Source organism: Physeter macrocephalus, chromosome 17, assembly GCF_002837175.3.
Source record: "Physeter macrocephalus isolate SW-GA chromosome 17, ASM283717v5, whole genome shotgun sequence".
Classification (NCBI taxonomy): Eukaryota; Metazoa; Chordata; class Mammalia; order Artiodactyla; family Physeteridae; genus Physeter; species Physeter macrocephalus.
In genome coordinates this window covers 37775960-37797889 of record NC_041230.1, presented here as the reverse complement: position 1 = coordinate 37797889, position 21930 = coordinate 37775960, and the positions used below count along the sequence as shown (strand labels likewise).

Here is a 21930-nt window from a genome sequence, read left to right as displayed (position 1 = left end):
CACCCCCATTGGCCAGGCTGTCCCTCCCACTGACCCTGGGGCCCCTCCCACCCCCACTCCAGATAAGGCCAGCCCAGGACTGCTTCACTGGGCACTAGGCACAAGGGCTGGAATGGGGCCGCCCGGCTCCCCGTGGCAGTGGGTCCTGCTGCTGCTGGGGCTGCTGCTCCCCAGCGCCGCCCCCTTCTGGCTCTTCAATGTGCTCTTCCCCCCGCACACCACGCCCAAGGCTGAGCTCAGTAACCACACACGGCCCGTCATCCTCGGTAAGCCCCCGCCAGGCCCCTGATACACCAGGGCAGACCTTGGGGAACCTGGGCCCCAGCCCCTGGTAGTAGAGCCTGCCGAGGCCCTTCTGCCCTTGCATTAGCCCTGATCCCTGCCTCAGCGTCTGGAGGGGCCAAAGGCTTGTCCTGCAGAGAAATCAACCCCTTCTCGCACCACACTGTTCTCGTGTCTCCGAGTTGTCTCCCCGAGGTGGGTGGAGTAGAGAGGGTGGGTGTGCCTGAGGGCTTGACCGGGGCATTACAAGCTGTGGTCAGCTGTAGCCACCGGACCGCGGTCCAAGCCCCACCACTCCTTCCTCAGCCCCCACCCCGGCAAGGACAAGGTGCCCAGCCCAGGAGAGCTGGAGAGGCTCATCAAGTCCTGCCCCTACTCCTAGGCCCGGCCCCACTCCCTCGTACTATTTGTTCTCCCCTTGGACTTTGGCAGTGATGGAAAGCCATGCTACATGTTTGCTTGGTGGGGGCAGGGGTCAGTGGCCTTGGCCCCTGTACCTTCCCTGACTGAGGGGAGCCTGGGCTTTGGGGGGACGGGGCAGGGGATGTGATCAGAAAGAGAGGATCTTGTCCTTTGTCCCTGGGGGTGGAGGGTGTGGGAGATGAAGGGGCGGGGCTGGTCACTGTAGTGTCGGGGAGGTGAGATGGGGGTGGGGTCCACTGCAGGGAAATGGGAGGGATCCAGAGTGAAGGCTGGTGCCTGCAGTGCCTGGCTGCCTGGGGAATCAGCTGGAAGCCAAGCTGGATAAACCAAATGTGGTGAACTGGATGTGCTACCGCAAGACAGATGACTTTTTCACCATCTGGCTGGATCTCAATATGTTCCTACCCGTTGGGGTAGACTGCTGGATCGATAACACCAGGTTCGTGCCCTCCCCTCTGGCCTACCCCCCCACCCTGCTCCTTGGTTGCCGCTCTGCTGACTGTCCCACTGCCCCCAGGGTTGTCTACAACCGCAGCTCTGGGCGAGTATCCAATGCCCCCGGTGTACAGATCCGTGTTCCCGGCTTTGGCAAGACCTACTCTGTTGAGTATCTGGACAACAGCAAGTTGGCAGGTATGTGTGTTGCAGGAAAGTGTGGGGCTCTAGGCTTGGTGGGCTTGCAGGAGCCACGGCCAGAGCCCCCAGTGCCGCTGCCTCGCCCACAGGTTACATGCACACACTGGTTCAGAACCTGGTCAACAATGGGTATGTGCGGGATGAGACGGTGCGGGCCGCCCCCTACGACTGGCGGCTGGAGCCCAGTGAGTGTCTCTGTGCATAGGGGTCTTGGGGTAGGGCAGGTGGCCCCTAATCCCAGCTGTGCTGACCCATCCACCCCCCCCTGCAGGCCAGCAGGAGGAGTACTACCTGAAGCTTGCTGGGCTAGTGGAGGAAATGCACACCACCTACAGAAGGCCTGTCTTCCTTATTGGGCACAGCCTCGGCTGCCTGCACTTGCTCTATTTCTTACTGCGCCAGCCCCAGGCCTGGAAGGACCGCTTCATCGATGGTTTCATCTCTCTTGGGGCTCCCTGGGGTGGCTCCATCAAGCCCATGATAATCTTGGCCTCAGGTGAGAGGGCCTCTGATCACTTGTGTCCCATGGGGAGGGGTGGGGGGTGGAATGAAGCTGACTGTGGGCCTGCCCTCACTCCTGTTTCTTCTCGCAATGCCAGGCTGGGGGTGTTGTCTACCACCTCTGGGGCACAGCCCCTTTCATTGGCCCTCTGAGCGCAGTGAGCCTGGCCTGGACCATTAGAGTGTCTCCTGACAGTGTCTCAGCGATGACAAAGGGGAAGTAAACAAAGAGGAAGTTAACCCCAGCAATCTGACTCATTGCTGAGGTCTGTTCCTTGTGGCCTCAGGTCCTACCCACTCAGCTTTCGGCTGCCTTCTGCTCCCAGGAGCCCCTTTGCCCAGGGATCTGCCCTAAGCCAGGGCCAGACCCCGGGAGCCCCTCCTGCCCTTCCCCAACGAGTGGCATAGCTACCATCTGCAGAGCACCCACTGTATTCTGAGCACAGCCAGACATGGCCTTACCCCTAGGAGCTTAAGTGAAGGAAACACTCCCCAGACTATATCAATGAGTGTCAAACAGAGATTGGTCTCACTTCATTCTTCCCAGAACACAGCTCTGAGCCCTGTGCAGCACAGGCCACAGGGGCCGACAGACAGACACTTGCCTGAGAGAGAAGTGCCAGCACCATCCCCCACTGTTCACACACACAGGAAACCCTTCCCTGCCCTCCTGTTGAAGCTCTACAGCTCTGCCTCACAGAGGTGCCACTAGGGCTTCTCACTTAACAAGTACACACGGAGCACCTCCTGAATGCCAGGCAGGTTCTAATCCATGACTTGGAGTGGGCAAGACAAAGTTGAGCATCCAGCTGAGCCTGGGCTGGGGGGCAAGTTGTGGGCCGGGGGTAGCCAGGACTGGCTCTCTGCCCCACCTTGCTCTGTGTCCACAGGTGACAACCAGGGCATCCCAATCATGTCCAGCATCAAGCTGAAAGAGGAGCAGCGCATGACAACAGCGTCCCCCTGGATGTTTCCCTCCAGCCAGGCATGGCCCGAGGACCACGTGTTCATTTCCACCCCCACCTTCAACTACACAAGCCGTGACTTGCAGCGCTTCTTTACAGACCTGCACTTTGAGGAAGGCTGGTACATGTGGTTACAGTCACGTGACCTGCTGGCAGGGCTCCCAGCACCTGGAGTGGAAGTATACTGTCTGTATGGCGTGGGCCTGCCCACACCCAGCACCTACATCTTTGACCATGGCTTCCCCTACACGGACCCTGTGGGTGTGCTCTATGAGGACGGGGATGACACCGTGGCCACACGCAGCACCGAGCTCTGTGCACAGTGGCAGGGCCGCCAACAGCAGCCTGTGCACCTGCTGCCTCTGCCTGGGATACAGCACCTCAATATGGTCTTCAGCAACCAGACACTGGAGCACATCAATGCCATCCTGCTGGGTACCTATCGAAATAGCACCGCCGTACCCCCAACTGCCAGCCCAAGGCCCATGCCCCCTGAATAAAGACCTTCCTTTGCTGCTGTAAGCCCTGACGTGTGTTATGGGTTCAGGGAAAGGCACTAGGGTCCTCACACCAGGATTCATTCATCTGCAGACCTGGTGCTTTGTGGAGCATAGGGCAAGAAGAGCTTCGCTAGAGCCTGGGATTGAATTGGGCACCTTGAGAGGTACAGCTTCCCACTCTTCTGGTTGAGCTATTTAAGCAGCCTCTCTGTGCCTGCCTCTGCTCTGGGCATGGGGACTGGAGGGAGCTGCACACACAGCCGTAGAATGGGGGTACGTGGAGCCTAGGGTGCAGGATGGGGAAGATCTGAGCTGCCCCTCCTAGCTCCCTAAAGGGCAGGTGAGACCCCCACCTCTAGACAGAGACTTTTGAGTGCTAGGTGGGTGACAGAAGCACAAGAGTTTAGCATCTAGGAGAGTGACAGCCACTAAATAGGTCATTTCAATACTGAAGATTTAATTAATGGAGCTAAGTGATCTGAGAGAGAAGTTTAGGGAGGAACAAGGTGGTGATTCTTGTGGGTCAGGGAAGGCTTCCCAGAGGAGGTGGTGCCTGCGAGATCAGATGGAATGAGAAGGGTAACTGTAAAGACTGGTTTCAACCTAAGAGCAGCATGCAGTTTATACAGGGTTTAACCAGGGAAAGAGTGTGACCAGATCTCCAATCTAGAAAAGAGGCCCCTCTCTGCAGGGCAGAGTGTAGCCTGAGGTGGAAGGTGAGGGGCAGGAAGTGTGGGGAAACCAGAGAGGCCAGTGCAGTATCCAGGAGAAAGAGGATGCTAGCTGAAACAAGCAGTAATTAGGAGAAAGAAGTGGATAAAGGGTCATTTGGGATGTGAAATAAGGCTTAGCCATGGGTACAGCCCAGCATGCCTATGAGCCACCAGATGGACACCTACAGTGCCCCTCTTGAGAGAGGCAAGACAGCACCCGAGACATGGAAGACGGAAGGATCAGCATCATCTTGGCCTCGGTGTTTGAGGTTTTAGGAAGAAGGCAAAGGTAGCAAAAGAGAGGCAGGAGTTGGGAGAATGACAAATGGCAGCCATGACTGATGCTGTTGGAAGTCCACTAACAATGAGAACAGAGACCTGGTCAATGTGACAGCCTCAGGGCATTGGGACCTGAGGTTAGAGTTGGGGTCAGGGTAGGCAGAGTTCGGGGCTCAGGCTGGACAGTGGCCAGAGAGGAGGGATCTGTCCCTCTGTTCAGACAGAGGGCCCAGGAGCAGCATGGAGAGCCAGGCAAGGGGCATCTCCCCCTTCCCAAGCTGCCTAGGACCAGAGCTGAAGGTGAAAGTGAAAGAGAAGATGCAGAAAAAAGGGGCTGGCATGCTCTGAGTGAAGGTGAAAGCGAAAGGAGGAAGCTCAGTAGTGCAGCCCGAGAAAAGTCAAGGCTTCGGCCTTCCTCCCTCCGTGTTGATCCCACTCCTCTGACCCCTTGCCCACCTGGAGATGCAGAAGACAGCGCTAGAACCCCAAAAGGGCTTCTCCTTCGAAAACTGCGAGAGGTCAGTGGGGGAATGGTTGGTTCCCCAGCTACCTACGCCCTCAGTGGGGGCTTCCGGGAGTGGGAGCCCCAGGGTCTTTAAAATTCCTGGGGACGAGGGTGGGGGAAGGTACGTGTGTGGAACGACTTGGGTTCCCAGGCTTACCCGAAAGGTGAGGGAAACCTGGACGGAGTTAGGGGATATGATGACGGTCCCAGAAGAACTGAAACCTGGGTTTCTCTCCTTCGTTTCCAGAAACGCAGCCTTGGAACGCTCCCTCCCGGGGCTCCGTGTCCCTCATGCACGCAAGACCGGAACCACCATCGCAGGCCTCGTGTTCCGAGTGAGTAGGGCGTTCGGATTGTAACACTCAGAGGAGCGGCCGGGAATGGGAGGTGGCACTGAGCCAATGGCTCCTCCCCCCGCCTCCAGGACGGGGTCATCCTGGGCGCGGATACGCGGGCCACTAACGATTCGATCGTGGCGTACCAGAGCTGCGAAAAGATCCACTTCATCGCCCCTAAAATCTAGTGAGCATTCCCCCGCCCAGTTCCCCCCTCAAGAACCGCCCCCTCGTTCCCATCCCGGGTTCCAGCACATCCTAGTCCCGCCCACACGAACCCTCCCTTCGCCTTCAGCTGCTGTGGGGCCGGAGTAGCCGCGGACGCAGAGATGACCACGCGGATGGTGGCGTCCAACATGGAGCTACACGCGCTGTCCACAGGCCGCGAGACCCGCGTGGCCACCGTCACCCGCGCGTTGCGCCAGACGCTCTTCCGGTGCTGGGGCGGGGCTAAAATGACCCTGGGGAGGGGCAGTTGCGGGGAGGGCAGGGCTGAGAGGAGGCTTGACAGGAGAAAGGGCGGGGCTGCGAGGTCCGAGAGACCGGAAGAGGCTGGCCTAAGAGGAGCCAAGAGAGTGGCAGGAAGGAACGCTGTCGGTCACGGGGCGCCAGACCACGGGAAGGGGCGGGGCTCGGGTTCCGGGGCGGTATCGCGGAGGGGCGGGACCTGGATTTCTGTGCGTTCGACTGACCGCACCCACTACGCGAAAAGGTACCGGGGCTACGTGGGCGCCTCGCTGATTGTGGGCGGCGTAGACTTCACCGGACCGCAGCTCTACTGCGTGCACCCCCACGGCTCCTACAGCCGTCTGCCCTTCACGGCCCTGGGTGAGCGCTTCCGCCCCCTTCCCGCGAACCCCGCCCGTGGGACCTCAACGTTTTTCCCGCGACTGGGAGGCCGCGGCTGACCTCAGATGCCCTTCCTGCCTGCAGGCTCCGGCCAGGATGCGGCCCTGGCAGTGCTGGAGGACCGGTTCCAGCCGAACATGACGGTGAGCGGCATCTCCCCCGCCCCCCCCCCCCCCCACTACGCGTGCATTGGTGGGAAGTGCACCCGGGAGCTGGGGAAACGCAGAGGTACCCTGGCCTACTCTAGAGGTCGGGAAAGACTTCTCGGAGGTGACGACTGAGTGGAGACTGAGGGGCCGGTGGAGTGAGGGTGAAGTGCTATTCCAACAGTCCCAGAAGTCAAAACTCGGAGAGGGCCATTTGGTGTTGAGGGAGAAGGGAACAGCAGGTGGGGTCTGGAGTCTGGATTTTGTTTAGGGTGGATGGAAGCAGAAGGAATATGTCACTTTATAGGTGCTTAAGGCCCAGAAAGAAAAAGGCAGTGAGCCAGAGATTGGGGGTGGGTGAACAGGCCACTGGAAGCAGAGCCACAAGTGTGACTCAGAGAAGTTTGTGAAGATGGGGGCAGTGGGAACATTGGGGTCTCTGGAGAGAGGGATACTGAAACCAGGGTAGAGGAGTCTGGGGTGGAGATGGGGGTGTAGGGAGAGAGAGGAGTTTGGGTGTGAGCAAATGGTAAATAGTCCAGCCTTCAAGATTAACAGTCTCCAGGCTGTAGCCTGAGGGTGATACTAAAGGGTCCATCAGGACTCGCACGCGCGCGCGCGCACGCACACACACACACACACACACACACACATCTTTACAGCTGGAGGCAGCGCAGGAGCTGCTGGTGGAAGCCATCTCTGCAGGGATCCTGGGCGACTTGGGCTCTGGGGGCAGTGTGGATGCATGTGTGATCACTGGGACCAGCGCCAAGCTGCTGCGAACACTGAGCTCTCCCACAGAGCCTATAGAGAGGTAGGAACATGGGAGGTGGGGGAATCACAGGGGAGGATGGGGTGGTAGCAAGGGAAATAGGGGGCTGCAAAGAGAGGACGGGCCACTTGATGAGGTCATCCTTTCTCCTTCCCAGGTCCAGCCAGTACCCCTTTGCCCCTGGGACCACAGCTGTCCTGTCGGAGACAGTGATGCCGCTGACCCTGGAGCTGCTGGAAGAAACTGTGCAGGCCATGGATGTGGAGTGAAGTAGGCTGAGGCTTAGAGCTTGGAACAAGGAGGAATAAACCCAGAAAACACAAACACCTAGACAGATGGCTGTGTCCTTCTTGGGTGGAGGGGGACAAGCAGCCAGCAGGGCTCTGTGGCTAAGGTATCCCTGCAGGGCCCACTTCCTCCCATGGCTTCAGTGCCTAGCCTAAGGGGTACACTTCATCCATCACCTTAGGCATTTATCCCTCCAGAACCCCAGCCCTGGCAAGTATCACAGGCTCAAAGTGGAAAGACCTCCTCCTGACTCTCCACACTACAGAGGCTTCCCCTACCATTCCCATGCCTTGCTCTTGCCCTCTAGTCCACTGAGGGCTGTTGTACAACCCGAAAGGCCCTATGTACTGCCCCCACATAGAGCCTTTACCTGGCTCATCAGTGAGCAAGGACACAGCCCACAGCTCTCAGTCAGACCCCCCCCATCCCCACTGATGGCTAAAATGCTGGTGGAGGAGCTGCTTCCTGATTCCAAGGGCAAGTTCTCACAAGCGCACTCCTCACCCCTACAACGCCTTTATCTGTGAAACCCCTCTGATGACCAGGCAAACCTGAGGTGCTAACATGATGCTGAGCTTCTGTTTGCACGTGTTGGGCTGTGACTAAGGGGATTGACTCCAAGTTTTCTGGGTGCCAGGGGTCACAGGGCTCATGTGGGGAGAGATGACGTGACACATTTATCCAGCAGACTTTTGCTGAGCACCCACTGAGTGTCATCCCAGGTGCAGGGTGCTAGTGGGAGCATCCTGCCTTGGGAGAGAATGGCTGAACTCCCCTGGAGCTTTGGAACTGTTAGAGAGAGTCTGCCCAACCCCTGGGGAGGGTCTACTCCAGGCTGGATATCCCTGGGTCCCTGATTATGCTTTTTCCCTCAGTATTTTATTATGAAAATTTTAAAACATAAAATCTGGAAAAAAGTTGAACACCTATATACCCACTGCAGACTTCACAATTAGTATTTTGTTATATTTGCTTTGCCACGTATCTATCTATCCTTCCCTCTAGTCAGCAATTAACTCATCTTATTTTTTTGACTGATGTGTTCTTGAATCAGCCAGAGCCCTCACACCCCTAGAAGGAGGCAAGCCAACTTACCTGTTGCAACTTTGCACACAGGGGTGTCTTCTCTCCCTCGGTTCAGGCTCAGCTTGGGGCTCTACAGTGAAAGGACTGTAGATACCAGGGGCTTGTGCATGGGAGCCCCAAGGCCTGGAGTCTGTCAGAGATTTGGTGGCTGTCATCCTTCCACCCCTAATCTCCATCCAGGATCGGCCAGTCACCAAGGGCCCATACCTTGCCCTCCTGTGCACAAGGCCCCTCCTAGGTGTATCATCTCATCAGGAACAGTGTGGGCTTTGGAGCCAGACAGATGAAGGTTTGGGTCCAAACACACCATGTGGCGGGAGAGTCAGCATCTCCCTGAGCAAACCGTGACACCCATTCCAAGCTGATGAGCAATCACTGAGGTGATATGTTAGGATTTGCAACCCGCCAGCACCCCCGTCCTGGCCCTGGCCCTTCCACAGCAGAGCTGGTGCTGGTGGACATTCCCTGTACCAGTCAGGAACACGCATGGGTGCTGAGCAGGCTTCTCTGAGTCTGGTGCTCCTGATAGCCCTGGGAGACTTCCTTGATCCCAGCCACCAGGTGGTTACCGTAAGTCTAACCACAAGTCCTTGGTACCTGGTGCTCAACATTTGGGATGTGAGGTGGTTCAGGGATCCAGTCAGGGGCCAGGCTTTGTGGGGTGGAGGAGCTGAGAGCCTCACACCCAGCTGGGCTCTGTCTGATAAGTCAAGGCCTGGGTGGAGGACCTTGACCTAAAGAGACCCTCCTCCTGACTAGAGCATGGCGGGGAGCTGAACCTCCACAGCTGCCTGGCCTCAGTCCTGGGACTTTGGCTCAAGGATGAAGAGAACCATAAAGCCAGGCCCAGTGCTCAACCTCATGCCTGCCACAATGTTGCTGCTCAGCCTGATCCTTACCCCGGTCCTCCTTGGCTCCTCCTGGGGTGAGTGGGCCTGGCCCAGCCCTGACTGAACAGCCTTAGGGCAACCCAGCTCCCAGCAGCAGCCCAGGCTTCCTGCTCAGGGGCTCAGGGAAGGGGCCAGGCTGGCTAGAAGGGAAGCATGTGGACAGAGTGGGCAAAGGTAAAAGGATGTGGCAAGGTTGGGAGGAGGCAAGAGGGGGTCAGGGGCCAGTCTCACAAATGGGACAGGAGCTTGGGCTGGGCCCAAGAGCCGGGGAGGGTTTAGGAAGCTGAGAAGCAGAAGTTGGACGTGTAGTTTAGGAAGAGCCTTCTGGCTGCATGTGGGGTATGGACCGTTGAGGTCTGGAGGGAGTGAAGAGGCTAGGAAGGAGACAGGAATATTCCTGGGGACAGGGAGAAAAATGGCCTGGGATTGGGGGTGGGGTGGAGTTGGGGAATGGTGGGGAGTAGGTTGGAGAGAGATGGGGGAGAATGGACAGAAATTGGGGGCTGGTTGGATGGGGGCAACTGAGATAGCTATAGAGGCCCAGAGGTGCTCAGGGTGAGAAGGGATAGTGATGAGCCCTCTTGATTTGGACCCCTCTGGGGGGCACAGCCTGGGGGCACCCAGGAGGAGGAGAGGAGAGGTGTGCTGGGATGTGGGAAGCAGGTCCTCACCAGCCCAATGGTCAGGTTGCAGCGTTCCTGCCATCAGACCGGTGCTGAGCTTCAGCCAGAGGATTGTCAATGGGGAGAACGCAGTGCTGGGCTCGTGGCCCTGGCAGGTGTCCTTGTAGGTACATGCACCCTGGGGGTGGGGCAGGGTTTCAGGTGTTTCATGCCTGGGTGTAGCCTGGGCCCACCCCCACTTCTGACCCCTGACCCCAGGACAGCAACAGCTTCCACTTCTGCGGTGGTTCCCTCATCAGCCAGTCCTGGGTGGTCACTGCTGCCCACTGCAATGTTGTGTGAGTGCTTCCCTTCTACCTGCACCCCCCCCCCAGCCCCCACCTCCCCACCTCCTTGCCCTGGAGGCCCCTCTCTTGTCACTCTGCCCCCCTTGTGGCTGCCCAACCCCACTCTCACTGCAGCCCTGGCTGCCACTTTGTCATCCTGGGGGAGTACAACCTATCATCCAGCGCTGAGCCTTTGCAGGTTCTGTCCATCTCGCGGGTCAGTGCCTGGGCTGCAGATGGGGAAGGTGTAGGTGTGTGGGCTCTGGGGGTGAGGAATTTGGAGCATGCCCTGGCCTAGTCCCCTCAGCACCCATCACCCTGGGGGCCTGTGTCCACCCCCATCCTGCATGGCCCCTTCCTGGCTCCGCAGGCCATCACGCACCCTTTCTGGAACCCCACCACCATGAACAACGATCTGATGCTACTAAAGCTCGCCTCCCCAGCCCAGTACACAACACGCATCTCACCAGTTTGCCTGGCTTCCTCAAATGAGGTGCTGCCTGAAGGCCTCACGTGTCACCACTGGCTGCGGCCGCCTCAGCGGTGTGGGTAGGAACTCGGGCCAAAACTCTGGGTGGGAGGGCAGGGTGGGGACAAGTCATCTGGGACCTAACCACCCACTCCCGGCCCACAGGCAGTGTGACTCCCGCACGCCTGCAGCAGGTGGTTCTGCCCCTGGTCGCCGTGAGTCGGTGCCAGCAATACTGGGGCTCACGCATCACCAACTCTATGATCTGTGCAGGGGCGTCGGGGCCTCCTCGTGCCAGGTGAGCACTGGCACCCTGTCCTGTCCTCTGCACTGTCCTGTGGCACTCCCACCCCCGACACTGACTTCTCCCCTCTCCTTCCATCAGGGTGACTCTGGAGGCCCACCTGTCTGCCAGAAGGGGGACACGAGGGTGCTCACTGGTATTGTCTCCTGGGGCACCCATGACTGCAACGTGCACGCGCCTGCCACGTACACTTGGGTTAGCAAGTTCGGTACCTGGATGAATCATAGCCTACAACCAAGCCCACCACAGGCCCTCTCCCTATCTCAGTCCGATAAAGACCCCAGGCTCTGTCCTCTTGTGTATGCCTGTCTGTCTTCCTGGTTCAGGGAAAAGGAGAGGAGGCTCTTGGGGCCCCCACTCCCCAAGCGGACTTTGTCTTCTGGCATGGCACGTGTTGAGTCAGGATCCTCCTAGACTAGCCGTGACCAGGCTGGGCTCTCCCCACCTCCCCACCGCCTCCTGGGCAACCTCTTGTCCACAGCAAGAGACTGGGCTGTCGGAATGAATGGGCAGCTTTCCCTGGGGAAGGCAGCCTGTTTATTGAGTATGAAGGATACATTTACAAACTGAGTACACAAAATAAATAACTGCACATTCTCCATCCACAGTCCATGGCATAAAGGCCCAAGTCACCAAACTCCCTCCGTCCTACCTTCAGGACCAGGCCCATCCTGGCCAAAAGAGGAAATAAATCCCCAGAGGCACTTGGGGAAGTAGGGGGAATTCTGAGGCCATGGGGCTTGGGCTTTCCACTGCCTTGTGCCAGGAGGACTGGAGACAGAGGAGGGGGTGTACAAGGCACGGATGACTTGGCCCAGAGTGGTCTCTTTTGGCTTGGTTTCCCACTGGAGGTGGCACATGCAAAAAGAGGAGGGCCTAGCCCAAGGGAACCCACTGGGAGGAACTGAGAGCCAAACCCTCCCTGCTGGCAGGGGACGTGCAGTCCAGCTAAGGCTAGAGCTGGGCCCTGGCTCCTTCCCACCCGCTGAAAGCAGCTGTGGAGGGACAGGGCCTGGGTTCCAGCCCCATCTGTGGTGGTGGGGAGGCACCATGACTGACAGCGGGATGGTCTGGCTCAGACCTCTGGGAAAGCAGCCACCCGATTCCACCCACCTCTCGCAGGGGCTCCCTTCAGACGGAGATTCCGTGGGGCCCAGAATGGAAGGGTAATGCTGTGAAAAGAAGCAGGGACAGGCTGGACTGAGCAAGGCCACCGTGAGGTCAGTGCCCCAGGCACTCAGGGTTCAGAGGCAGGTCACACAGTACGGCTAAGTTCCAGGGGGAGCTGCGCAGAAGCTCAGCAGAAGGGGATAGAGTTGAGCACCCTGGGGGACCCTCCCTCAATGCAGCAGCTCCTTCCTTCCGACTTCCTCTTGGAGGATAAAGGGAGAGCATGGTGTTCATTCCTAGGCCGCCCATACTCAAGCCAGACACTAGATGGCTCCTTAATGCAGCTGCAGAGGAGGGAACAGCAGCACCTGAAGGGAGAGGCAACACCAAGGGTGGAGCCAAGGCTGACACTGGAATCCTCTCCCTAGGAAGCCCCTGCCCTTTGCTTTGGCCCAGGTGCCCCCATCCCCCAGGTAGCAGCAGTGGGGCTCCTTTTAACCCCGCACAGTTGGGAAGGAGGCACCTGGGGAATCGAATGGGCATCCAAGGGGGAGAGGGAGGTGATAGTAGGCTCTGTAAAGAAGGCACTGAGTGCAGTAGGCTGGTGGGCAGGAACTCTCATAGTCAGAGAGAGGCTGAAGCCTGGAGCAAGCCTGCTACCAACATGGCCACACAGTCCAGAGGGCCAAGGACCATTCCATGGTCCTACCACCAGAGATCCTGGCAAGTCCTGGGGCCAGAAGGGGTCCCTGGGGGCACCATGAAGGAAGACAGATCTTGGCTGGGAGGTGGGAGGCTGTTTAGACTTAGGCAGGGGCTGAGAGTCCAGCCAAGGCACACGCTGTGGGCCTACCTGGGCCTCTCACTGGAGCATAATCATGAGGATCAGGATGCCATGGAATGTGGGGCGGGGGGAGGGCAGACAGGAAGGCTTGGTAGAGGAAAGGGGGTATTCCAGAAGTAACTGTCCCAAAGAGTCCTGGGACCACAGGACACCCTCTACCTGGCATTGCATGCTCCTTTGGTCTAGGGAAGAGTCAAGAGGTGAGAAGACTGAAGGCCAGGTCCTGCCCTTCCCCCAATATGTATCAGAGCAGCTGTCCAGCAAAAGGAGCATTAGTGCCAGACCAGGTTCCCCATTCAGGGGGCTCGTATTTCCCAGGGCTCCCTCCACTCTGTCGCACCAGACTCAGGCCCAGGGTGAAGATGGGGACTGCTGAAGGCACAGAGAAGGGGCTGGGGCCATTCACCTACCACTGACCATACAGACCTATCTCTAGAGAGGGCAGATGGCACAGCAATGTGTGGCCAGGCTGGGGCCACGCCATGTCAGCACCCCAGCCTGGCAGCTCAGCCATTGTACTGCTGCTGGTAGCGCAGGTTGAGCTCCCGCAGCTCTCGCTCCCGCACTCGGCGAGACTTGTTGGATCGTGTAGAGCGGCTGGAACGCGTGGACTGGGCAGATTTGGTGCTCTGGCAGCGCGAGGAGGCGCGTTTGAGGAGGTTCTGGGAGATGGAGCGGTGCAGATTCTTCATAGACGAAGAGGCTGCCATGCTCACCACCCACGGATGCCTCAGGGCCTGCAGTGCCGTCATACGGGCGCCAGGGTCCACCGTCAGCAGGCGGTCAATGAAGTCCTTGGCCAGGTTGGACACACTGGGCCAGGGCTAGAAGCCAAGGACAAGCATTAGAGCGAGCGCACTCAACACTGCCCTGAACATCCCGATGATGTCACCTACACAGCACTCAGACCTGTCCAGTAGCCCTGCACTCTCCCCCTAGAGAGAGGAACTGCCCGGCTCCTCCCACGTAGAGCATTCCGGGCCTCCCCTTTCCACCCAGTGCTGACCCAGGCCACTGAACAGAGACTGCTCTCTGAGTGACAAGGAGTGTGATAGAAGGATCCACCCACTCCCTGAGGAGCAAACTTCAAAGGTGCCCTGGACTCAAAGCCTGGTTCAAGGAGGTGGCCCCCGTCAAGACCACCCAACCTACCCCAGGACCCACCATAACTCAGAGCGATTTAATGAGAACAACCCAAACCTTCCACCATATCTTGAGCCGGACTTAAGCTCCCATCACTGGATGCCCATACCAGGCCACCTCCTAGTCCTTAAAAACAGGGTCCACCCTCCCTTCCAACTGAAAAAGTGGCCAAAATAATCACTGCATTCTCTCCATCAGCCTCAGCCTCAGCCTCTCAGCCATGAGGAGCAAAGGAAACAATTCAAGGCAACTAGATTTCTCCATCTGCTGGGATGGCAGGGGGATCCCGGGAGCCCAGCAGGGATCAGGACCCTTCTCAAGGGTGCTTCTCATGTCTGCATGACCTCTCTAAGCCACACAGGGGTTCCTGGCAGTACCCTGTGCCAGCCTCATTTTAGTACATTCTTTCCTCAGCACAAAGCCTGCTCTGCTACATGCACCCACGGCTGCCTCATCTCAGCCACACACCGAACAGCCGTCTGTCTCAGGGTCTCAGCCTGCACAAACTGTCTTCACGTGGCTGAATCCTCAGGTTCTCAGGTTAAAGGACACTTGCTCACACTCCCTCTCTTAGCCCCCAGTGCTAAGCAACTATTCGAATAATTTCAAGCTTATTGTTCCCATTAGACCATGCTTAGCTATTCACCAGTGCCTGGTGCTGGGCATACAGGAGGCACTCAGTAGATACAGGCTCAGCGAGTAAACCACCATGCATGGCACCTGATGAGTGCCCTCTCCTGCAGCTGCTTCCAGGATGTGGGGCCCAGATGCCCGGGCCCTTGACTTACTCTGCTGAAGTAGGGCAGGTGCAGCACTTCTCCGAGTCCCTGCATCTCTTGGGAGCACTCTGGCACGGGCTCTGACACTCTCCAAAGGGTGGGTGGCTAGTACTTTTGCTGAACCTGCTCCAGGTGGTTCGGCTTGGATGCCAGGGATACTATCACCCTCCTTCCTGTCTGGTGAGAGGTCTGACTGTTCTACCCCATGGTGCCCTTCACCTTGAGAAGCCCCTGAACACAGTCTCCAAGGGGCTCAGGAAAGTCTGAGAGCCCACATTTGGGGTAGCTGCATGCCCACTCAGCAGACACACTAACACAGTATCGCTACCCCCAGTCAGGCTTCCTTGACCCCCAACTCTTCCCCTAGGCCCTTCCCCACTGATGTCGATGTACTGGGAGGCAGTGGGTGGGGTGGGGTAGGAAACAAGGAAAAGACTCATCTGGAGTCCTGAAGAAGGGGTGGAGCTACTTGTAGTTGTTATCCTTACTTGCCCTTTGGAAGGCAAATCTCAACTTTTACTGAGCTGAACTGGAAGAAAGTCACAGAAAGCCCAGATTTCTAAATAGCCATCTAACAGGGTCCTCCTCACCAGTGGGCCAGCTCCCAGTGATTCCTGGAAAGCAACTGGCCTCCAGGAGGAGGGCAGTTAGGGCCCATAAATCCCGTGCTGTCTGAGAGCGGTGAGGGAGAGCAAGGAGCAACAGCCCTCCCATGCAGGCAGCCTGGTCCACATTTCCCTGCAGGCCTGTGTAACTCAGGGCTCTGATACTGAGGCTGACACGCAGGGTGATTGGACTAGACAGTTGCCACAGTTGCTGTGGGCTCTCAGTTCAAGAAAGCCCCATGGCTTGCTGCTGCCACCTGAACACAAAGAGCCACTGTGAGGGGCCAGCCAATCTAGACCACAGACACACTGTGGCCCCTGTCACTCATTTGAGAAATGGAAAGACGCAGGCATAATGGGGCCACTGATGGACAAAGCAAACCTAGAGCTGGAACAGGTCATGGGAATACCTGTGCTTGTGCTGCACTGCGGCTTTTATGGTCTCCAAGAAAAGGAGAAATCACTGGGGAACACACTGCAGCTCAGCCTGGCCTGTTGGTGGGACAGCTCCAAGACAGAGCTGCCAGCCCAGGCCAGCCAAACAGGGCTGGGACATGGATTCTGCCCCTGGCCCTTGGTCCAGTCAAGCCAGAAGAGAGGCAACTCCTCTGCAAATGACAGAATAAAAAGTGGCGAACCTGGACTCACAAGTCAGGAACCTGAACACGGATGGATCAGAGGCATCCCCACTTCATATCCATACCCAGCCAAACCAAGGCCCCCTGCAGCTCCAAACCAGTCGAGTGCAGTCTCAGATGGGCCTCTCACTAGACACGCACTGTGGGCTTAAGCATCTCCACCTCCAGAGTGACACAGGCTCACACCAGCTGTCAACCCCTGCTGCTTGTTGCCATGATCGCCAAAGTGAGCCGGATTGATCTGCCCCTCCTCCTCCCCCAGGCGCTTGCCTCTCCAATTACCTTGTACCGGCAGCAGTGTGAGGAACGCTGATGGGCTCATTAGTCTGAGGGCCTGCCCACCCTCTCTGGCAGGCCCCAGCTCTCCCCATCTTTGAAGAACTGTGAGCAGCTGGGCCAGGTGGGTCCCCTAAGACAATGTGACTCGAGCTGTCCTGACATCAGAACCGGGCTGTGCAATAGCACCCAGCCTAACCCTCACACACTGAGGGACCTGCAGCGGGAAGTCAAACAGGACAAACACGGGAAGGTGGTCCTCAAGCCACCCCACTGACAGCAGGGCAGGGGCTTATGTTGACCTCCAGAATAGTGGCCCCTTGGAGGTCTCCAACAGGGCTCACAAAGGAGAAGCAAGGCCTTCCACACTCACCCATGGCCACACTTCTGGCCAAGTCCAATTCAGCACCTCCTGAGAAAGCGATTGGGACCTCTCTGGTGGCACAGTGGTTAAGACTCCGTGCTCCCAATGCAAGGGGCCCGGGTTCGATCCCTGGTCAGGAAACTAGATCCCACATGCATGCCACAACTAAGAGTTCACATGCCACAACTAAGGAGCCCGTGTGCCGCAACTAAGGAGCCAGCGAGCCACAACTAAGGAGCCGGCAAGACGCAACTAAAGAGCCCTCAAGCAGTAACTAAGGAGCCCTCGAGCTGCAACTAAGGAGCCCACGAGCCACAAATAAGGAGCCCATCTGCCGCAACTAAGACCCAGCACAACCAAATAAAAAAAAAAGAAAGTGATCAACACATGCAGACCAACCCACCTGCTTCCCCAACATGCTCAGGCCTCTGGGGCCACATGAGTATGTCTGGCAGCCTCTGACTGACTGGCCAGGTAACATTCTGTTCCTCATATGCAGCCAAGTGAGGAAAAGAAAAATGGGAATTCCCTGGCAGTCCAGTGGTTAGGATTCCACTCTTCCACTGCAGGGGGCATGGGTTTGATCCCTGGTCGGGGAACCAAGATCCCACATGCCGCACGGTGGAGCCAAAAGAAAGAAAAAGGAAAATGGGCATGAAGAAAAAGGAAAATGATAAACTGTCACGCTCTTCAGTTTCCACAGCTCTAACTGCCAGCTGTGGGTAAAGGACAGAACTTTTGCCTCAGTATACTTGGAGCCAGATCAGGGACACATGTAAGCCTCAGGTGGGTGGCAGAAGGGACAGGCCCCAGGTACCACCTGGCCAGTCTCCTAGAGGCTTCCACCCATTTCTGGGCTGGCAAAGAGCATGGGGCATGAAAGGGAACATCAAAATGTCAGTCGGCCTTGCCTCCAGACATTCAGGTCTGCCTGAGACCTGAGTGTGCAGAGGACAGCTGCAATACTCAGGGTGACAGCCCGCACCCTCCTGTCCACAAGTCAGTCTTTCATGAGCTGTGTGGATGAGGGGTCCTGCCCCAAGAGGAGGACAAGAAGAGGCTGTAGGAGGAAGGGCATCACCTCCACCCTGTTTCTGACCATCGAGCTGGCCGCCCTTCTGCCTACCCTGTAACCCCCAGAGTCCTTGCAGTTCGGATACCTACTTCTGATGCTGTAACAGCAGAGAAACCAATAGGGTAGAAGAAGGATCTCCCCCATGAGCACTTCCTAACCAACTTCACCCTCCTCATCACCCTGCTTCTGTGGGACCAGTCACTCCTGGTGACACTCAGCAGCTGAATCCAACTCTCCCTTCAGAGGGAGGCACCAGACCAGAAAGGTTTGCCACTCCAGCTCAGAGGACACACTTCCTCCCATCCCAGTCTCATTCACTTGCTCTAGCTCTAATATCACAAGGGCCTGGCAAGAATGTTACCCAAGCTACTTCCATAGTCCTGCCTTGAGCCCCAGGGCTAAGGGAACAAGGGCTGGAACCAGCTCTCGAGGGCTAGGCTGCAGAGGGAGGAGGAAGCTGCTTCCTTCCAGCAGCAAACCCAGCTCACGGGGCTTACCCTAGACTCCCTCTGGTAAGCAGGTCTGACAGCTCTCAAGTAAGGGGAGAAAAAGGCCTAGCGTCTCTTTGGGATGGCACCTGAGTGACAGATTGAAGTGTTGGGCTGGAAGCCCAGTGACCTGCGTTCTAGGTCTACTGTCTCGGCTGACCATAGAGAAATCACAGCCTCCTCACTTTTAATATGAAGGAGCTGAACGCAATGAATTCTAAGTCTCTTTCAGTTTATAAAGTCCTGGGTTGTAAGAAGATGGCTCCCCATCTTCTTTCCCCACTTGGCTGCATGTGAGGAAGAGAAGTAGAGCATCTAACGTTTAAGCTGACTTGATGTCTTGACCTTTATGGGTTCTCTTCCAGCCCATGATGACACTGGGGAAGGTTCCCTGGCAGAGAAGGAAGCCCAGGCAAAGAGATGCTACGGGAAGAATGGGGAGAAAGAAGCCTGGGCTTTGCTCCCATGACTCAGTTCTTCCCTCAGCTTTGTCTTCATATGTGTTTTCAGATCCAGCATTCCCACGTTCAAAGCCCTCCTTCCTGTACTGAGATGGGCCTGAATGAGAGCAGAGAGAAGGGCACAGAGGAAATTCTGGGAAATGGAGCTTCAGGTTTACTCAGGAGAGCAGAACTATCAGTATGATAAGAACAGCACACTCTGATGTTAACCATGAGAAAAAGTGTTTTGAAAAAATCAGCACAATTAGACACTGTGGGGCTGTAGAGCCAGCATCTCCTCCTCAAAAATCAGCACAATTAGACACTGTGGAGCTGTAGAGCCAGCATCTCCTCCTCTGGTCAAGACACTCACCATCCTGGTGTCTGGACTTCCAGGCCAGACAGTATCCACCACACTGAGACCACGCTGTGGGTGGGGGGACCTGAGCAGCAGAAAAGAGAAAGATGTTGAGGGAGAGAGGCTGACAGGAGAAAAAGGAGGAAGATAATAGAGGTTTAAAAAGAGGCAGAGGGCTTGCCTGGTGGCGCAGTGGTTGAGAGTCCGCCTGCCGATGCAGGGGACATGGGTTCGTGCCCCGGTCCAAGAGGATCCCACGTGCCGCGGAGCGGCTGGGCTGGTGAGCCATGGCCACTAAGCCTGCAGGTCCAGAGCCTGTACTCCGCAACGGGCGAGGCCACAACAGTGAGAGGCCCGCGTACCGCAAAAAAAAAAAAAAAAGGAAGCAGAGGAGCTTCCCTGGTGGCGCAGTGGTTGAGAATTCTCCTGCCAACGCAGGGGACACAGGTTCGAGCCCTGGCCCGGGAAGATCCCACATGCTGCGGAGCAACTAAGCCTGTGCACCACAACTACTGAGCCTGCGCTCTTAGAGCCCACAAGCCACAACTACTGAGGCTACGTGCCGCAACTACTGAGCCTGCGCGCTAGAGCCCGCGTGCCAAAACTACGGAAGCCTGCGCACCTCAAGCCCATGCTCTGCAACAAGAGAAGCCGCCGAAATGAGAAGCCCATGCACTGCAATGAAGAGTAGCCCCGGCTCGACACAACTAAAGAAAGACCGCACACAGCAACGAAGACCCAACGCAGCCAAATATAAATAAATAAATTTATATATAAACAAAAAAAGAGGCAGAGAATCTCGAAGATAAAAATAAAATGAGAAAAGGCGTGACAACTTAAAGGATGGTAAAGCTGCGCTCTAAAACTTGAGATGGGGACTTCCCTGGCAGTCCAGTGTTTAAGACTCTGTGCTTCCAATGTAGGGGGTGTGGGTTCGATCCCTGGTCGAGGAACTAAGATCCCACATGCTGTGCGGTGCGGCCAAGAAGATATTTTAAATTATTAGAGAAATGCAAATCAAAACTACAAGGAGGTATCACCTCACACCAGTTAGAATGGGCAGGATCAGAAAATCTACAAACAACAAATGCTGGAGAGGGTGTGGAGAAAAGGGCACCCTCTTGCACTGTTAGTGGGAAAGTAAATTGATACAGCCACTATGGAGAACAGTATGGAGGTTCCTTAAAAAACTAAAAATAGAATTACGGACCTAGAGTCTGTCATAGAGAGTGAAGTTAAGTCAAAAAGAGAAAAACAAATACCGTATGCTAACACATATATATGGAATCTAAAAAAAAATTGTTCTGATGAACCCAGGGGCAGGACAGAAATAAAGACAGAGACGTAGAGAATGGACTTGAGGACACAGAGGGGGGAAGGGTAAGCTGGGACGAAGTAAGAAAGTAGCACTGACATATATACACTATCAAATGTAAAATAGCTAGCTAGTGGGAAGCAGCTGCTTCCCACTAGCACAGGGAGATCAGCTCGGTGCTGTGACCACCTAGAGGGGTGGGACAGAGAGGATGGGAGGGAGACACAAGAGGGAGGAGATATGGAGATATATGTATGGGAGGGAGAGGCAAGAGGGAGGAGATATGGAGATATATGTATATGTACAGCTGATTCACTTTGTTATAAAGCAAAAATTAACACACCATTGTAAAGCAAGGATACGCCAATAAAGATGTAAAAAAAAAAAAAAAAAGATTACTCTACCCGGCAAGGATCTCATCAGATTCGATGGAGAAATCAAAAGCTCTACAGACAAGCAAAAGCTAAGAGAATTCAGCACCACAAAACCAGCTCTACAACAAATGCTAAAGGAACTTCTCTAAGTGGGAAACACAAGAGAAGAAAAGGACCTACAAAAAGAAACCCATAACAATTAAGAAAATGGTAATAGGAACATACATATCAATAATTACCTTAAACATGAATGGATTAAATGCTCCAACCAAAAGACACAGGCTTGCTGAATGGATACAAAAACAAGACCCATATATATGCTGTGTACAAGAGACCCACTTCAGACCTTCCCACCAAAAGACACAGACTGGCTGAATGGATACAAAAACAAGACCCATCTATATGCTGTCTACAAGAGACCCACTTCAGACCTAGGGACACATACAGACTGAAAGTGAGGGGATGGAAAAAGATATTCCATGCAAATGGAAATCAAAAGAAAGCTGGAGTAGCAATACTCGTATCAGATAAAATAGACTTTAAAATAAAGAATGTTACAAGAGACAAGGAAGGACACTATATAATGATCAAGGGACCAATCCAAGAAGAGGATATAACAATTATAAATACAAATGTACCCAACACAGGAGCACCTCAATACATAAGGCAACTGCTAACAGCTATAAAAGAGGAAATCGACAGTAACACAATAATAGTGGGGGACTTTAACACCTCATTTACACCAATGGACAGAGCACCCAGACAGAAAATTAATAAGGAAACACAAGCTTTAAATGACACAATAGACCAGATAGATTTAATTGATATTTACAGGACATTCTATCCAAAAACAGCAGATTACACTTTCTTCTCAAGTGCACACGGAACATGCTCCAGGACAGATCACATCTTGGGTCACAAATCAAGCCTGGGTAAATTTAAGAAAACTGAAATCATATCAAGCATCTTTTCCGACCAAAACACTAGGAGATTAGAAATCAATTACAGGGAAAAAAAACGTAAGAAACACAAACACATGGAGGCTAAACAATACATTACTAAATAACCAAGAGATCACTGAAGAAATCAAAGAGGAAATCAAAAAATACCTAGAGACAAATTACAACGAAAACACGATGATCCAAAACCTATGGGATGCAGCAAAAGCAGTTCTAAGAGGGAAGTTTATAGCAATACAAGCCTACATCAAGAAACAAGAAAAATCTCAA

At 55.4% G+C, this 21930-nt stretch overlaps 4 protein-coding genes across 6 annotated transcripts in view; 3 read left to right on the top strand and 1 right to left on the bottom strand.

The window, feature by feature from the left end:
• Nucleotides 1-7: 7 nt before the first annotated feature.
• On the top strand, nucleotides 8-3325 carry LCAT (lecithin-cholesterol acyltransferase). The gene is made up of 6 exons (XM_028478057.2): nucleotides 8-266; nucleotides 988-1144; nucleotides 1223-1338; nucleotides 1431-1526; nucleotides 1613-1837; nucleotides 2733-3325. Exons 1-6 carry the CDS (start codon nucleotides 113-115, stop codon nucleotides 3305-3307), a joined length of 1323 nt encoding a protein of 440 aa, XP_028333858.1. The 5' UTR covers nucleotides 8-112; the 3' UTR covers nucleotides 3308-3325.
• A 150-nt stretch (nucleotides 3326-3475) lies between these two features.
• PSMB10 (proteasome 20S subunit beta 10) lies at nucleotides 3476-7230 on the top strand. The gene is made up of 8 exons (XM_007120786.3): nucleotides 3476-4817; nucleotides 5052-5139; nucleotides 5229-5326; nucleotides 5435-5575; nucleotides 5852-5967; nucleotides 6073-6131; nucleotides 6797-6948; nucleotides 7064-7230. The coding sequence occupies exons 1-8, from the start codon at nucleotides 4762-4764 to the stop codon at nucleotides 7173-7175; spliced, it is 822 nt and encodes a 273-aa protein (XP_007120848.1). The 5' UTR covers nucleotides 3476-4761; the 3' UTR covers nucleotides 7176-7230.
• A 134-nt stretch (nucleotides 7231-7364) lies between these two features.
• On the top strand, nucleotides 7365-11579 carry CTRL (chymotrypsin like). 2 transcript variants are annotated; one of them, XM_028478059.2, is made up of 5 exons: nucleotides 7365-9205; nucleotides 9780-9960; nucleotides 10052-10131; nucleotides 10490-10668; nucleotides 10754-11579. In XM_028478059.2, exons 2-5 carry the CDS (start codon nucleotides 9849-9851, stop codon nucleotides 11304-11306), a joined length of 924 nt encoding a protein of 307 aa, XP_028333860.1. In that variant the 5' UTR covers nucleotides 7365-9205; nucleotides 9780-9848; the 3' UTR covers nucleotides 11307-11579. The 2 variants fall into 2 exon arrangements, with proteins under 2 accessions (XP_028333860.1, XP_028333861.1); XM_028478060.2 differs by lacking the exons at nucleotides 7365-9205; nucleotides 10052-10131 and having other exon boundaries at nucleotides 9657-9956.
• Nucleotides 11580-11689: 110 nt separating this feature from the next.
• Nucleotides 11690-21930, bottom strand: part of PSKH1 (protein serine kinase H1) — a 21680-nt gene continuing 11439 nt past the window's right edge. Inside the window, exons 3-4 of one of the 2 annotated variants that reach the window (XR_008615553.1) lie at nucleotides 19028-19327; nucleotides 13584-13670 (exon numbers count right to left, since the gene is read on the bottom strand). Coding sequence is in view for 1 of the 2 variants with exons in the window: in XM_028478058.1 (XP_028333859.1) it covers nucleotides 13353-13670 (318 nt within the window). In the remaining variant the exon portion in view is untranslated. Of the gene's footprint in view, nucleotides 13671-19027; nucleotides 19328-21930 lie in introns of both variants that reach the window. The other variant, XM_028478058.1, reaches the window with a different exon arrangement.

Coding starts and splice junctions, on each gene's coding strand:
- CTRL (XM_028478059.2), top strand. CDS start 9,849: ATGGTCAGGTTGCAGCGTTCCTGCCATCAGACCGGTGCTGAGCTTCAG. Junction 10,132..10,489: donor GCTGCCCACTGCAATGTTGT/GTGAGTGCTTCC, acceptor CTGGCTCCGCAG/GCCATCACGCACCCTTTCTG. Junction 10,669..10,753: donor CGGCCGCCTCAGCGGTGTGG/GTAGGAACTCGG, acceptor CCCGGCCCACAG/GCAGTGTGACTCCCGCACGC.
- LCAT (XM_028478057.2), top strand. CDS start 113: ATGGGGCCGCCCGGCTCCCCGTGGCAGTGGGTCCTGCTGCTGCTGGGG. Junction 1,527..1,612: donor CGACTGGCGGCTGGAGCCCA/GTGAGTGTCTCT, acceptor CCCCCCCTGCAG/GCCAGCAGGAGGAGTACTAC. Junction 1,838..2,732: donor CATGATAATCTTGGCCTCAG/GTGAGAGGGCCT, acceptor CTGTGTCCACAG/GTGACAACCAGGGCATCCCA.
- PSMB10 (XM_007120786.3), top strand. CDS start 4,762: ATGCAGAAGACAGCGCTAGAACCCCAAAAGGGCTTCTCCTTCGAAAAC. Junction 4,818..5,051: donor TCCTTCGAAAACTGCGAGAG/GTCAGTGGGGGA, acceptor CTTCGTTTCCAG/AAACGCAGCCTTGGAACGCT. Junction 5,327..5,434: donor TTCATCGCCCCTAAAATCTA/GTGAGCATTCCC, acceptor CTTCGCCTTCAG/CTGCTGTGGGGCCGGAGTAG.